This window comes from Lethenteron reissneri, chromosome 28 (assembly GCF_015708825.2).
Source record: "Lethenteron reissneri isolate LAM-NWPU_2019-01 chromosome 28, ASM1570882v1, whole genome shotgun sequence".
Lineage (NCBI taxonomy): Eukaryota > Metazoa > Chordata > Hyperoartia > Petromyzontiformes > Petromyzontidae > Lethenteron > Lethenteron reissneri.
The window spans coordinates 4,758,330-4,775,546 of NC_083806.1; the positions used below are offsets into that span (position 1 = coordinate 4,758,330).

At 51.5% G+C, this 17,217-nt stretch overlaps 1 protein-coding gene across 3 annotated transcripts in view; it reads right to left on the reverse strand.

Moving 5' to 3' along the window:
* LOC133348840 (syntaxin-1A) overlaps positions 1-1,129 on the reverse strand; it is a 91,591-nt gene extending 90,462 nt beyond the window's left edge. For 2 of the 3 annotated variants that reach the window (XM_061561895.1, XM_061561894.1), the window contains exon 1: positions 582-1,129. In XM_061561895.1, the coding sequence (XP_061417879.1) occupies positions 582-611 (30 nt within the window). In that variant the 5' untranslated portion in view covers positions 612-1,129. The remainder of the gene's footprint in view (positions 1-581) is intronic. The other variant, XM_061561893.1, reaches the window with a different exon arrangement.
* Between the last annotated feature and the right edge of the window lie 16,088 nt (positions 1,130-17,217).

A 17,217-nucleotide genomic window follows, 5' to 3' on the forward strand; every position in this document is an offset into this window, starting at 1 on the left:
ACAAACCGAGGGACAACAGGCAGCATGGAGCGAGACTGGAGGCTTTTGCGGATTTCAGTCTCTCGCCCGTGCCGAGCAGAAACAGCTGGGCTCCTCTAGCCCCTCCCCCCACCCCCCTTCCCCCCACCCCCTCCACCCCCCTCCTCCCATACACCCCCTCCCCTCGCTACCGTAGCCGGGTTATGCAGAGGCGGTTGCGATAGTGATGGTGGTCATGGTGGTGGTGGTGATGATGATGATGGTTGTATGGTGCTGATGGTGGTGGTGTTGGTGATGACGGTTGGGTTGGTGGACGATTGGTGATGTGATGATGGTGGTGGTGGTGGTTGATCGGTTGGTGATGAAGATGGTTCGTGATGGTGATGACGGTTGATTTGGTAATGATAATGGTTAGTGGTGATGATGATGATGATGATAGTTAGTTGCTTCTGACGATGCTGATGATGGTGACGGCCAGACACAAATGAGGCTATCGCATCGCGCAGACCACACAGAGAGTGAGACGCGCACACACACACACAGGCAGAGACAACAGCAGCAGCAGCAGCAGGAGGAGGAGGAGCAATGATGCTGTAGCTCACCGCCTTCAGATCCTGCATTCGGTCCTTCATGATGCCGGCAGGCGCAGCGGGTGTCTGGCTCTCGGCGCCTCTCTTTCTCCGTGATCTCTGCCACTACCGCCACTACCGCCAATGCCGCCGCCGCCGCTGCTGTCGTAGAAGGAGAGACGAACCCGGGGCGAAGCAACGGTGGGAGAGAGAGAGAGGGAGAGAGCAAGAGAGAGGAGGAGGAGGAGAGATGGGGGAGGGAAGGAGGCAGAGAGAGAGAGGGGTGGGTGGGTGGGGGAGAGAGAGAGAGGGGGAGCTAGAGAGAGGGCGGAGAGAAAAAAAGAGAGATAAATGGGGGAGAGAGAGAGGGTTGAGGGCAGGGAGAGAGAGAGATTGAGAGAGGAGAGATGGGAGACGCGGGCAGACAAGAGATAAATGGACGGGAGCTAGAGGATGTGGAGTGAGACGGGGAGAGAAAGAGAGAGAGAAAGAGAGAGAGAGAGCGAAGGGAGCTGGAGGGAGAGGAAAAAGAAGAATAGAGGGAGAGATAGGGAGAGCGAGAGGGGGAGAGAGAACGGACACGAATGGGCGTGACGATACCAGCGCCGCTGCTGCGCTCTGGGAATCGATCGTTGCTCGCAATGAACACGCACGCGCAGGAGAGGGAGGGGAGGGGAGAGCGTGGAGAGAGCGTGGAGAGAGCGTGGAGAGAGCGTGGAGAGAGAGCGTGGGGGGGGATTTGAGAGCGTGGAGAGAGCGTGGAGAGAGCGTGGAGAGAGCGTGGAGAGAGCGTGGAGAGAGCGTGGAGAGAGAGCGTGGGGGGGGATTTGAGAGCGTGGAGAGAGCGTGGAGAGAGCGTGGAGAGAGCGTGGAGAGAGCGTGGAGAGAGAGCGTGGGGGGGGATTTGAGAGCGTGGAGAGAGCGTGGAGAGAGAGCGTGGGGGGGGATTTGAGAGCGTGGAGAGAGCGTGGAGAGAGCGTGGAGAGAGCGTGGAGAGAGAGCGTGGAGAGAGAGAGCGTGGGGGGGGGGGATTTGAGAGCGTGGAGAGAGTGGAGAGAGCGTGGAGAGAGCGTGGAGAGAGCGTGGAGAGAGCGTGGAGAGAGCGTGGAGAGAGAGCGTGGAGAGAGAGCGTGGGGGGGGGGGGATTTGAGAGCGTGGAGAGAGTGGAGCGGGGAGCGTGGAGAGAGCGCAGAGAGGGAGAGAGCGGGCAGGGAGGGGAGAGCGAGGAGGGAGAGGGATGAAGGGAGCGTGGGGAGAGAGAGGGGGGAGAGCGGCACAGAGGGAGAGAGCGAGGAGTGGGGAGAGCGAGGGTATGGACGTGAATACGAACACGGGTACGAGTCTGCGAGAATGGATGCCACATAACGCATGCATGAATGTGTCTGGGAGGGTGGGGGTGATGGGGGGGGTGGTATTTCATTTGGGGGGGTGGGGGGGCACGGGTGTGGGGGGGGGGCGTTGGGGGGGTGAGTTACAATGGGGATTCTTCACTGAAATTTCGGCTTAAAAAAAAATGCGTCAAAAAAATTGACATCCGTCCAGAGCCACGAGCTGACAATTGCTCGAGGAGTGGGGGGGTGGGTGGTGTACGTGTGTGTGTGTGCGTGTGTGTGCGTGTGTGTACGTGTGTGTGTGTGTGTACGTGTGTGTACGTGTGTGTGTGCGTGTGTGTACGTGTGTGTGTACGTGTGTGTGCGTGTGCGCGCGTGTGTGTACGTGTGTGTGCGTGTGTGTGTGCGTGTGTGTACGTGTGTGTGTGTGTGTGCGTGTGTGTGTACGTGTGTGCGCGTGTGTGTACGTGTGTGTGTACGTGTGTGTGTGTGCGTACGCGTGCGTACGCGTGTGTACGTGTGTGTGCGTGTGTGTACGTGTGTGTACGTGTGTGTGTGCGTGTGTGTACGTGTGTGTGTACGTGTGTGTGTGTGTACGTGTGTGTGTACGTGTGTGTGTGTGCGTACGCGTGTGTACGTGTGTGTGCGTGTATGTGTGCGTGTGTGTGCGTGTGTACGTACGCGTGTGTACGTGTGTGTGTGTGTGCGTACGCGTGTGTACGTGTGTGTGTGAGTGTATGTGTGCGTGTGTGTGCGTGTGTACGTACGCGTGTGTACGTGTGTGTGTGCGCGTACGTGTGTACGTGTGTGTGCATACGTGTGTGTGCGCGCGTATGTGTGTACGCGTGTGTATTCGTGTACGTGTGTGTGTACGTGTGTGTGTGTACGCGTGTGTTTGCATTATGTGCGTGCACGTATGTGCGTGCACGTATGTGCGTGCACGTGTCCACGAGTGGATGTTGAACTTCTTTCGCACCGTACGTAACCAACCGTGCTAATCAGAAGTGGCGTGTATGTGCACGTGTGTGTTAAATACGTATGTGTTTGTCACGGGTGCATTGGTTGTGTACTTGTTTGTGTGTATGTGTGTAGTAGGGAGCGGTAGCGTAGTGGTTAGCGCATTGCACTGCAAAACCCGGCGTCCCGGGTTCAATTCACGCTCACGGCCAACACCAGTGACGATTATCTGACTCGGTCCTGGGCATCCCCTAGGTCGACTCAGCCTCAAATGACTACCTGGTGCAGTGTGTAAACATCGACACTGGGGAGACAAAGGCGGCCGGGCGTGGTTCTGACCCACCCACCCCCTCGTGCGCCGTGCCGGCCTTCATAGGTGCTCGCTAACAGCACTTGCCACAACAGTCTGTTAAGGCTACACGGGGGAACTTTGTCTTTTTTGCATCCCTGTGTGTGTGTACGTGTCTATCCGAGATCTAGTGTGTGCATAATAACATGGGGAGGAGCGGTGGGGCAGTGGTTAGATTCCCGCTCACGGCCAACATCGGGGACGATTATCTTGAACCGGTCCTGAGCCTCCGCTGCACGCAAACAGCACGTGCCCCCCTTCCCGCCCCCCATCAGCTTTGTGTTAAGCCTCTGTGTAACCCTGTACACACGTACACGCGAGTACACGTGTGCACGCAAAAGTGTATATGCATTCGCGCGTGCGTGCGTGTGTGTACACGCATAGGCTCCTGCGTGTACACGCCAGCTCTGAAAATAATCATCACCACCACCACCACCGCGAGGTCGGTTAAACCCATTCCCCCGGGAACCATGACGTCACCACAATCAGCATAATCAGCAGCAGTATCAGCCGAGGACGTGGTGACGTCACACAGCTCTGACGTCACCACGCACTCAGCCGCGTCGCCGCTGCTCCGGGCTCGGTGGGGGGGGTTCACAAATGGCCACGTCCGAGACATTGAAGCCGATAATCGCCGAGGAGGCCTTGGGTTTCGTGACCGTGGATCGGCCGCCCACCATTGATGCTCTGACGCACGGACGTCAATGACGCCGTTGCTGTGCGGCTGCGAAGGGGCCGTTGCCTGAAACGTCGTCATAATTCTATACGTGCAATGACATTCATTAGTGTGTTGTGTGGAGAGCTGATGTCGGCAGGACGGCCATCAATTACTCACAGAGATCCATACACTCGCATAGAGACCCATAGACTCACACAGAGACCCATAGACTCACACAGAGACCCATTGACTCACACAGAGACCCATAGACTCACACAGAGACCCATTGACTCACACAGAGACCAATAGACTCACACAGAGACCCATAGACTCACACAGAGACCCATAGACTCACACAGAGACCCATAGACTCACACAGAGACCCATTGACTCACACAGAGACCCATAGACTCACACAGAGACCCATAGACTCACACAGAGACCCATAGACTCACACAGAGACCCATAGACTCACACAGAGACCCATAGACTCACAAAGAGACCCATTGACTCACACAGAGACCCATAGACTCACACGGAGACCAATAGACTCACACAGAGACCCATAGTCTCACACAGAGACCCATAGACTCACACAGAGACCCATTGACTCACACAGAGACCCATAGACTCACACAGAGACCCATTGACTCACACAGAGACCCATAGACTCACACAGAGACCAATAGACTCACACAGAGACCCATAGACTCACAGAGACCCATAGACTCACACAGAGACCCATAGACTCACACAGAGACCCATAGACTCACACAGAGACCCATAGACTCACACAGAGACCCATAGACTCACACAGAGACCCACAGGTTTACAGATACCCAGACTCACAGAGAGGCCCAGAAACTCACACACAGAGACCAATAGACTCACACAAAGACCCATAGACTCACACAGAGACCCATAGACTCACACAGAGACCCATAGACTCACACAGAGACCCATAGACTCACACAGAGACCCACAGACTCACAGAGACTGAGCGGTGATTAAACCGGGTTCTCAAGGGTCGTGAGTTGACTTTCAATTTGGTGCGTAATCGAATTGAATGCATTTCGCGTACACTGTGGCGGGCCTCCATAGAGCCCACGGTGTAGTGTATAGTGTAGTGTATAGTAGTGTAGTGTATAGTAGTGTATAGTAGTGTAGTGTATAACAGTGTAGTGTATAGTAGTGTAGTGTATAGTAGTGTAGTGTATAGCAGTGGAGTGTATAGTAGTGTAGTGTATATCAGTGTAGTGTATAGCAGTGTAGGTTATAGTAGTGTAGTGTATAGTAGTGTAGTGTATAGTAGTGTAGTGTATAGCAGTGTAGTGTATAGTAGTGTAGTGTATATCAGTGTAGTGTATAGCAGTGTAGGTTATAGTAGTGTAGTGTATAGTAGTGTAGTGTATAGTAGTGTAGTGTATAGCAGTGTAGTGTATAGTAGTGTAGTGTATAGTAGTGTAGTGTATAGTAGTGTAGTGTATAGCAGTGTAGTGTATAGTAGTGTAGTGTATAGCAGTGGAGTGTATAGTAGTGTAGTGTATATCAGTGTAGTGTAGAGCAGTGTAGGTTATAGTAGTGTAGTGTATAGTAGTGTAGTGTATAGTGTAGTGTATAGTAGTGTAGTGTATAGTGTAGTGTATAGTAGTGTAGTGTATAGTAGTGTAGTGTATAGTGTAGTGTATAGTAGTGTAGTGTATAGTAGTGTAGTGTATAGTAGGGCAGTGTATAGTAGTGTAGTGTATAGTAGTGTAGTGTATAGTAGTGTAGTGTATAGTAGTGTAGTGTATAGCAGTGTAGTGTATAGTAGTGTAGTGTATAGTAGTGTAGTGTAGAACCCCTCTTAACCACTACCCATGTTAACGACTAATCGCTGAACGACGCGCCTCTATAGAGCCCAATGTGTAGTGTATAGTGTAGTGTATAGTAGTGTATAGCAGTGTAGTGTATATTAGTGTAGTGTATAGTATTGTAGTGTATAGTGTAGTGTATAGTAGTGTAGTGTATAGTGTAGAACCCCTATATAGAGCTCAACGTATTCGCATATCGACCTGTTAACGACAGGCTGCTGTCGGTGCAGTAAATATGAATGGATGCATCGATGAACCACGTTTCTTTCAATATTATGTACTTATGTTGTTCGTATCTTCATGTATTCATATCCATTGTTTAAATATTGTAGACGTACATTTTTTGGGTGAAAGAAGGGTCACTTTCGATGCTATTGGAACGCATGCAGTCTTTAACGTGCCTTTCTTATACTCGCTTAACGACCAAATCACTTAACGATCGGTTTTGTGGAACCAATTACCGTCGTTAAGAGGGGTTCTACTGCACTTTACAGAGACGGGGTGGGGCTGGCAGGGTGAAGAGGGCGAGGGGCAGGGGGAGAGGGGGGGGGGCAGGGTGGGGAGGGGCAGGGGGAGAGGGGGGGGCAGAGGGGGAGGGGCAGAGAGGGGGGGCAGGGTGGGGAGGGGTAGGGGGAGAGGGGGGGACAGGGCGGGGAGGGGCAGAGAGGGGGGGCAGGGTGGGGAGGGGCAGGGGGAGAGGGGGGGCAGAGGGGGAGGGGCAGAGAAGGGGGGCAGGGTGGGGAGGGGCAGGGGGAGAGGGGGGGCAGAGGGGGCGGGGCAGAGAGGGGGGGCAGGGGATAGGGGGGGTTAGGGTCGGGAGGGCGAGGGGAAGAGGGGGGGCAGGGTGGGGAGGAGGCGGGGCAGAGGAGGGAAGGGCGTTGGATGAGCGGGGGAGAGGGGGGTGGGGCTGTTTCTCGTACCTTTAACTCCAGCGACTTCTAAAGGAGACGCAGAGGGACACAGACAGACACAGAGTCACAGATCACTCAGGAAAGCCTCACCGTGTATCACGACTCTCTTTAAGGAGGGTCACAGATACTCAGAGATAGAGGCAATGCTTCCCTGGCGCTTCTCAATGCTTCCGCGATGCTTCTCCAGTGCTTGCCTCCCTTGACCTTCTTCCATCTGTCCCCCTTGTTGACAGTGCCTCGCTCTGGGCTCATTCTACGCCTGGGCCGTGATCCGTTTGGAGGCGATGAGCGTGTGATGTGTAAATCAAACGCCGAGATCCATCAGCCTCTTTGCAGATGACACTGATTTCCCCCCACCCCCTCCTCCCTCACTCCCCCCCTTTAACCCCCCCATCCCTCCAGCATGGCTTTTAGCAGCCGCCTGAGTGTTCCGTCACAGAACCACCAGGCGCTTTAATCGACACCTGGGAATAACCTCGCGAGACAGAATGAGAGAGGAGAGAGAGAGAGACACACACACAGATCACCCACGTGGCCTTCACGCCAGTGTTCTGGGAGGAGGAGGGGGGGGCACTCTCGACGATAAGACATCATGAGCGTGAGGGCCGCCACACCATTTGAAACCATTGGGGGTTTGACAGCAGCACGATGGTGATGATGGAGGGGGTGGTGTCATCATCTGTGTATTGTCGGTCGCCGCACTAAAGGCCGTCTAGATGCGGACAGCGGCCCGCGCGGGTCTTGCGCTGAAGAACGTTGCCGTACGTGGACACGTTGTGTGGGGTCGGGGACTGTTTGCGAGCGCCTATTAAGGCCGGCACGGCGCGCCGCGCCGCCGAGAATCTGGCGAGGTGGGGGAGTGAATCGCTCAATTGGGGTTCATTGCACAATCCGAGTGATTCACCATCGCCCCCCCCTCCTCCCTCCACCGCAGCCTTTTTACTGAGCCGCATTGAGTCGCACAAGGACAGCTGCTGGCACTGGGGGTGCCCCTTTCAATTTGTCAGCCTGTGTCTCGACGGTGGCTAGGAGATGTTAACTCCCTCGCCTGGTCTACAGGAGGTCGTGGGTTCGATCCCGATCCCGACCCTGACGGCTGTTGTATATTTGGACTTTGCGTGTCTCTCTCCTCGTGATTGAGTGGATTTTTCTCCGGGTCCTCCAGATTTTTCCTCCACATTTAGAATCAACATCACGCGTTCAGAGTATTTGGCTGCAATACATGTCCACGTGATCAGCCCACTCCGTTAAAGCAATCATTTGTGACCAGGTCGCTGCTGAAAAAGAGCTACATAGCTCAGTGGGCTTTACCTGGTAAAATAAACATAAATAGTTCCGTTTAGTTTTGTGGTATCTACTTGCTCCTCCTATCTCTCTTTTCCTTCCTGTGTATCTGTTCCTCCCAGTGTCTCTTTGCTTCTTCCTGTGTCTCTGTTCCTCCTTGTGCCTATGGTCCTCTCTCGTGTCCCTCCCCTTCTTCCTGTGTCTCTGTTTCTACCCGTGACTCCGCGCCTCTCGCCGTAACTCACCGCAGGTGTTTCGCTGTAAACCGTTGCGTGATTATAGGAGATGCAGCACAGCGCGTGCTGCAAGAGACTAATGATGCTCATTAGGCACAGAGTGAGAATTAGTCACACACACACGCAAAGACAAATATTCTCCCGTATAGCCTTTAATAGACTGCTGGGGTAAGTGCTCTGAGCGAGCACCGATCTGGCCCGGCATGATACACTAGACCGTGGGTGGCCAACACCACACACCGGCCCGTCTTTATCTCCCCAGTGCTGATGTTTATACACACCGCACCAGGTATTCTATTGAGGCTGAGTCGACCTAGGGAAAGCCCAGGGACGGTTCAAGAAAAAATTTCACCAATGTGTCAGTCGTGAGCAGGTATCGAACTCGGGTCACATGGCCTCTAACCTACCCTGACCCTGACTATATTTCACCAACCGCTCCCACCATAAACCCACCACCCTCAACTCATCCAACCCTACCCACCTCATTCGGTGCCGAGATGTTAACTTCCTCGCCTGGTCTACAGGAGGTCGTGGGTTTGATCCCGACCCTGACGCCTGTTGTATATTTGGAGTTTGCATGTTCCCCTCGTGGTCGCGTGGGCTTTTCTCCGGGTCCTCAGGTTTTTCCCACCACATTTAGAAACACGCGTTTAGAGTATTTGACTGCTATGAATCTTCACACGACAAACCACTTTGTTGAGCTATCATTTGTGGCCAGGACGCTACTGAAAAATAGCTTTTTAGCAGCTCAGAGCGCCTTACCTGGTAAATTAAAACAGTTTCGTTTTAGTTTCTATTCTCTGCTGTTCCCTCCCTCCTTAACCATAGCCATGGCATACCACCGTGACCTTGACCCTCACCTTGATCCTAACCTTCCCTCCCCCACCCCTTTCATGTCGTGGGCGGATCGTGTCCCCCAAGTGGAAGCGTTTTAAAGGGCTCCAGGTGCTGTGGAAGGACACAATTCGGCTCAACACCACCATCTGGCGGCAGTGGCACGTGCAGTGCACGTGGCGTGGTGCGCCGAGCCCCGGCCACATCGGCGCGGGATCTCCGTTGCGTGCTGCGAGTCGTGGTGGTGATCGTGCTGCTGCTGGTGCTGGCTGTGATGATAGTGATGGTGATGATGGCGATGATGGTGATAATGATGGAGGAGGTGGTGGTGGTGGTGATGACGATTATCCTGCGCGCGTTGCCCCTTGGAGGTCTGCTGTTGGTAGCTGGGAGATTTTGCTTTCAGCATGAGCTGTGGTGACCTGCTCACGGCCAACACCAGTGACGATTATCTTAACCGGTCCTGGGCCTCCCCTAGGTCGACTCAGCCTCAAATTGAGTACCTGGTGCGGTGTGTAAACATCGCCACTGGGGAGACAAAGGCGGTCGGGCGTGGTGCTGGCCACCCACCCCCTCGTGTGCCGTTGCGGCCTTCATAGGTGCTCTCTAGCAGCACTTGCCCCAATAGTCCGTCTAAGGTTATACTGGGGATCTTTGTCTTTGTGTTTAAATGTGAAGTGACAGGGAATGAGTCACTGTAGCGCACTCCGCTGGGACATTGGTAGACAATGGGATTTGGGGTAGCAGCACGTGCTACCAGTTGCACCTGTGGGCAAGGCATGGAGCCCTCTGGGGGACCCAGAGGGGGTGAGGGGCCGAGGGCGGAGCCTGGCCACGCTGGGCAGGATAAAAGGCGAGCTCCGACTCACAGTCGGGGCTGTTGCGAGCTGGAGTGGAACTCGTCGTGCTGCCGTCTTCATTGTGATCATCACCCTCTTCAAGCTGTGGGTCTGGCAGCGTGTTGGCTGTCCCGACCCGGTGTGTGGTTATCCCCTAAAGGCTGTGAAGGCCGGAATAAAAGAAAGAGTACCTCCTACCAGTGTCTGTGAATTAGCACACGACATATGTTTCGTATACATTGCTTTGCACTAGGGAGACGACGGCGGCTAGGCGTGGTGTTGACCAAACACGCCACTTTGTGTACCGTGTCGGACTTCAGCTCGCGAAGAGCACTTCCCTCAACAGTCCATTGAAGGCTATACGGGGGATCTCTATGTGTACGTGTCTGCGTGCCTTTCCGTCTGTCGCACTCTTAGCGCTTAACCGGATTTGTCACTGCCCTCTGTTTATTTCTGTCTCTGCCGCTAAACCCGCGTGGGTGCCCTCCAGGCAATTGCCCTGGAGGGCACTGCATGCGAGTCGAGAGCGTGGTGGGGAGAGGACCACACGTGGCAAATTCACCACAAACACCAGACACGTGTGGTCGTAGCGTCACCATCATCGTCATCATCATCATCATCAATCACGCTCCATTATCCTCCGTAATCACCTCATCACCACCACCATCACCACCATCAACACCATACTCAATCACCACCCACCACCGTCATCACCATCAAAGACAAACAAATCCCCCGTATTGTCTTAATATATTTAATTTAAATTATTTTATTTTCTACCTACGTGACTTTACCGAGAGAACCAAAGAGTATGGATCCCTGCAGTCACGAAAACTTCAAATCTATATTAAAACTTCTAATCTAGATCTTAACAGATTGTTGGGGCAAGTGCTTATAGCGAGTGGCCAGCAACACGCCTGGCCGCCTTTGTAGCAGCACGCATAGTGGTGATGTTTCCACACCGCATCACCACCACCACCACCGTCATCACCATCATCATTAAAATCGCCTAAACAAACTACAGCAGCTCCTTTAATGCCACAGCAAACCACCACCACACCTTACGCATCTGGGATCGTTGTGGTCATAGTTATACACCTACACGTGCACAGCACTGCCCGCTCATTCACACACACACACACTCGACCGGACGGGCGTTGGTGTTGGCTACGCTGCTGCACGTGGCTGCCTGTAGTCCACCAACTGTGGAGGCAGGATGGTGCTGATGCGACGTAGCTGTACCAAGGTCCTGAATGTAATGTCGCTGTCCATGGTGCTGAGTGGCATTTCACTGTCCAACGTAAGTTACTTGCACCATGTCTGGCCAATATGGAAGAGTAGGCCAAATACTTTCTAGAGGCGCTCTCTAGCGGAAGCTCTTCCACCGGCAGTGACATGACGTGAGCAATTGCAGGGCTGCACCTTTAGGGCGGCACAGTGGTGACATTTGCGCCAGAGAAGAAGAAGAGCCTGGGTTCGATTCCCTGCTCGAATACCTGACTGTGTGGAGTTTGTATGTTCTCCCCCTGTTATGCGTGGGTTTCCTCCTAGCCCTACATTTTTTTTGCAAGGTAACTGGCATTGGCCCAATCATCCCAATGCTGAGAAATTACCAGAAAATTACAGCTGACAACATCACCCCCCCCCCACCAAACTGCAAAACACTTGGCAGGACCCTTCTGAAAGAGAGTATTGAGACTCAGCGAGGCTTTCCTGGGTAAACGAGCGTAGCTATAAAGTTGCTATCTTCATCCCCTTCCTGTGCAAATAGAGGTTATTTTGATATTCCATTTTGCTGAAGATGTTTTATTTTTATTATTTTATTACTTCCCTTCTACGTGACTTTACCGAAAGAACCAATAAGATGTGGACACCATTATGTGAAGTGGGGGGGGGGGGGGTCGTCTGTCCACAGGGGCCTCGCGGGGGACCCGTCGGGGCACACCGCACACCTTCACGGAGCAGAAGCTTTTTAACTTAAATCTCGGGATCGACAACCTGGCCAATCTGGTGGCCACTGCCTCTGCCCGACCCCCTGCCAGGGTGAGACCGGTGGGGATGGGAGACCCTGATAGCCCGCTACTGAATTACAGCATGGACACTAGTTCCTCTTCTTGATTCTTTCGGTAAAGTCACGTAGAATGGAAATAATAAAATAATATAAATTAAACAAAATAAAACACAATAAAATAATTCTCACGACGTTTTGGCCACAACGCAAGCAGCCGTCCTCAGTGAAGAATAGGTCTGTCTGAGAAGACAGAGTCTGAATGATTTAGACTCTTGTGGCCGAAACGTCGTGAGAATTATTTTATGTTTTATTTTTATTATTTTATTATTTCCATTCTACGTGACTTTACCGAAAGAACCAATAAGATGAATCCCTGCAGTCACGAAAGCTTTAAATCGAGACACTAGTTCCTGTTATAATCTTAACCCGAGACTTAGCTTACAGCCCACAGCTTTGGCCCCATTTTTTTATTCAGATCCACGACTCTATCACATTTCCCCTTATTCCCGGGCGGTCTGTGGCTATGCACGAGGGTTTGTGGATCACTGCACAAATGCAGTGAAACTCCCTGTCCATGGGCGTGAAGGTGCCATCCTCGGGCTCGCCAGAAGGCGGTACAGCAGAGTGCGGACTAATCACCATTTGTTTGGGGATATAGCGTTGCCCCCTCGCACGAGTCGGGTTCTCCGGGTGGGGTGCTCCGAATTCCTCCCAGACGCATGCGCAACTCATTGATCGGCTGATGATGAAGACGACGAGGGACCTTGACCCCGTGCCCCAGTTCGCCCGGCCACTCTTCGATGCCGTACGTCGGGGTCACGAGGTACAGCATAGAAAGAGGAGTTGGGACGCCGCGTGGCTGTCTTGGCTGGAGCAGCACTTGCTCCCTGCCCGCCCTGCGCGCCGGCCCGTCTTTGTCTCTCCGCGGTAGTGGCGATGATGATGATGATGGCGATTAGCTGTGATGCGTGGGTTATTATCGGATTAGTGCCGGAGCGAAAGAGGTCATTCTGGGCGTGTCGAGCCGCCTGTGTGAAATACACAAAGTGCAAGATTCTGTTCCCACTGTATCCCCCCTCCCTCCCTCTGCTCCACCATGTCTCCCTCCTCCCCCGTGTCCCCATACTACCCCGTATCCCTCATTCTCCTTCGTCTCAGCCCTCCCCCCACCCGTGTCCCCTCCAATTCTCCCCGTGAACCCCCTTTCCATTCGTCCCCCCTCCCTTCTTTCTCATGCTCCCTACCTTCTCCCCAGCGTCTTCCCTCTTCCCCTATGTCTCCTCTCTTCTCAACCGTGCCCCCCCTTCCCCTCTTTGGCTTCCCTTCCCGGTGCCCCCCACCCACCCACCCCGCAATGGTGCTGCGGGCATTGCGTCTTCTCTCCTCCTCCGTGCTGAGCCACCCGGCCAGGCACCTCGCAGAGGCGCTCAGAGCCGTACTCGGCTGTAACCTACCCGGCGAGGGAAACCCCTAACGGTCTAACGGTGGCGAGATAGTAATAGGTTTTTACCCTTTTAACTGGTAGGCTCTAAAGAAAGCTGTCTCGAGTGTGGACCAATCAACTTCAAGGACAGTGCATATCTTCATCATCAGAGTTGTTTCTTTTTGTTTGCATTTTGACTTCTTGTGTTGAGGTTATTGCAAACATGATGCCTTGTATAAAGGTGTCAGATTTTGTACCAGTTAAAAGGGTAAAAACCTATTACTATATTTTGCCACCGGTAAAGGAGATCTCATAGTCCGGTGGCAAGATGTTAACTACCTCGCCTGTTTTTTTGTATTGGGTGCAATTGTGAACAACAGCCATATCAGACAGTACATCTAATAATTGGCATACTCATTGGTGCACTGCAGCTCAAAGACTCACCCCTAGAGGCGTGCGGTGAAGTTTGAATATGTCCACGTGCTCGGCATTTGAAGGCCCAGAGACCGAGATCGGTGATTTCGCCGACAATGTGTTCAGGGAGGCAGTTCCATATCCGGACAGCAGAGTGTAGAAGGGAGCTTTTGTCCAGGGAGCAATGTTCTGGCAACTGGGGGCGGGGGGGGGGGCAAGTGAGTGATTTGAAGGGGGTTGTATACATTTTGGGGTGTAGCATGGCCTGATGGTCTGTGGTGGGGGGGGGGGGGTGATGGTTGGTGTGTATTTTGTACAGGGACCGTGACAGCAGCAACTTGTGAAAGGTGTTGCTGGCTGTGGATGGTGAGTTGTGTGCTGGCGGTGGCTTCATCAACACCAATTATTTTCAATGCCTTCCCCTGGATGTAGTCGAGAAGGTTGAGGTGATTTGGTGGGGCGTTCATCCAGCACAAAAAGGCGTGCTCCATGACACCGCGGACTTGAGCTTTGTAGACTCTGGCTCGGCCCTCTGTGTCAAGTTTATTGGCCACCTTTCTCAGTTCTAGATTTGAAGCTTTCGTGACGTGCAATGATTCATACTCTTAGGTTTTTTCGGTAAAATAATATTTTTTTCTTTTATTTTTATTATTTATATTTTTCCTACGTGACTTTACCGAAAAAACCTAAGAGTACCTTTCTTAATGAGCTCAGTTTCTGTCCTGCTCTGATGGAGATGTTGGTGAGATGTTTGGACCACGTCAGCTTGCTGTCACTGGTGACACTGACAATCTCGAGCTTGTCGGTTGATGCGAGTTGACAGTCACCTAAATGCAGATCCAGCTTGGATGAAAATCTCTTCTGAAATCGTGTCATGGTCTGGCACTTTGTTGGTTCGAAGGTCCATTTGTCTGCCCAGGTGGTCATTTGATGAAGATCCCTGGTTCAGGCTAGGCTGTCACTGCGTTGCTTTCTGCAGATACAGATACAATTGATTTAGAATTGCTCTGTGAGTGAAGAAGCAAAAAGACTGTAAAATTAAAGACGTTTGCAACAGGTCGCATAAAAAATATGAATACAATAAATACCGCAATGAAAAAAGTCAGCAAATAAAAAAAATGTACAATATATTACTTGATAATTGTTTTTTACCCTTTTATCTGGCAACAAAACTGACACCTTTTTTTACTAGGAGTTATGTTTGCATTGACCACAATACCTGCAGTCGGAATGCAAACAAAAAACATAACTCTGATAATGTATGCATTGTCCTTGAAATTGATTGGTCCACACCCGAGACAGCTTTCTTAGAGCCTAGTCTCACATGGTGTTGGACCAGATGACGAATGATGAATTACATATGTAACTATTTAACAACAGGTCTGACGCTGTCTTTCCGACAGACCTGTTCTTCACCTGAGGACGGCTGCTTGCGTTGTAGCCGAAACGTCGTGAGAATTATTTTATGATCTTCTTGGTTCTTTCGGTAAAGTCACGTAGAAGGGAAGTAACAAAATAATAAAAATAAAACATAATAAAACAATTCTCACGACGTTTCGGCCACAACGCAAGCAGCCGTCCTCAGGTGAAGAATGAGACAATGCCAAGCTAGGAGCTTATATATAAGCTGCGTTGGCGGTGGAAGAAAGGGCGCCTTAACAAAAGAATGTGCATATGAAGAGGAATTTAGCATATACATGGAAAATGCGTAGGAGGTGGGCGGGGGGGTTTCAAAGTCATATTATGCCCATGCATTATGCAGGATCAACAGCACCAAGGGGGGGTGCAGGGATTAGCAGTAACAAAGGAAAGGAATGTTAATGATATGTAGCTGCAGTTACTCAACAACCACGTAGAAAACTAAAGTATAAACTACATAAAAAACTAAAGTATTAATTGCATAGCACCATCAGTATACTTACTATACTCTACACTAAGCTGAGTTACTAACAGCAAGTAATACATTACAATTCTACGTCGTAAAAATTATATAATATGCTTCCATTTAAACTTTATTCTATTGTATCACACGAGCATATACCGTACTATATACTGCCAACATTAAATTATATACTGTATTGTTCTAAACCAACCTATACCTTATACATTTAATATAACACTATGTATTATTCTACCCACCCTAATGTGTGTCGAAATGGTTTATTACGTCCTTCCAATGATTGCTAAGCCAGAATCCATCTTCTCGGTTAAAATTGTCTCTGTGTTTGTATATGTGGATCGCCTCATGAACGAATCTCTCATGATGTTTTATTTTTATAATTTTATTATTTCCCTTCTATGTGACGAAGGAACCAAGAGGATGAATCCCTGCAGTCACGAAAGCTGTACATCGAAACCTGCAGGTTATCTTATTGGAGCATAGAGGGTTGAGTCGTCAGCGTTGAGGTAGAGCCGTTTCTCGCAGACATCGATCGGGTCGTCAATGAAGATGGGGAAGAGAAGTGGACCGATAACTTAGAATTGATCTTTGTGGCTCTGAGGCCTGGCCGGACAAGACAACTCTGATGGATCTGTTGGAGATCGCTCTGTAGCCAGTTTGGCACGTAGGCCGTTGTGCCACACTTTGTCAAAGGCTCATTTGATGTCCAGAACTGTGACACAGACTTGTCCAGGGAGGTGTTCCATCCCTGAGAGAAGACATTCTGAAGGTCCGCTTGTGCTGTGACCTGGTCTGAATCCAAACTGCCTGTAGGAGATCTGGTTGTCGTTGAGCATGTACCTTTGAAGTTGATTTTTCACTGATGCCTCCATGGCCTTGCTAATGATGCTGAGCAGAGATGTGGGGCGTTTGATGGGTCGGCTTTGGAGTTCTTCTTGTGTATTGGGATTACTGAGGGCAGCTTCCATTGGTTTGGGAATACTCCACTTGAGAAGCAGCAGTGGAAGAGGCGATGTTTCGGGCAATGGTCCTACTTCAAAGCACATCAATGGAGAAGGGCCATTGCTTGAAACGTCGCCTATTAGATACTTGTTTCTTTTTAAAGGCCACAACATAATTGACACGCACGATGAGTCTTTTTGTAAATAGATTATAAATCGATTAATCGAAAATAAATAACAATTTTAAAATTAATACATATTTTCGATTCATCAATCAATCAATGTCATACAGGACAGTATGCTGAAATCGATCACGAATTTTTACAGCGCATCGATTCCCGCAGATGTGACTTTGATCTCATCGATTAATCATTCGATTAATACTGCGATTAATCGATACCTCGAGTACCACGTATTCTATTGGGGGGGGGGTGACGGGGGCTGTGAGGGGGGGGGGGGGAGGAGGTTGTGAGAGGGGGGGGGGGCTGTGAGAGGGGGAGGGGGGCTGTGTGAGGGGGGGGGGAAGGGGGTTGTGAGGGGGGGAGGTTGTGAGAGTGGTTGTGAAGGGAGGGGGGCTTTGAGGGGGGGGCTGTGAGGGGGGGGGCTGTGAGAGGGGGGGGGCTGTGAGGGGGGGGGGCTGTGAGGGGGGGGGCTGTGAGAGGGGGGGCTGTGAGAGGGGGGGCTGTGAGGGGGGGGCTGTGAGGGGGGGGCTGTGAGGGGGGGGGCTG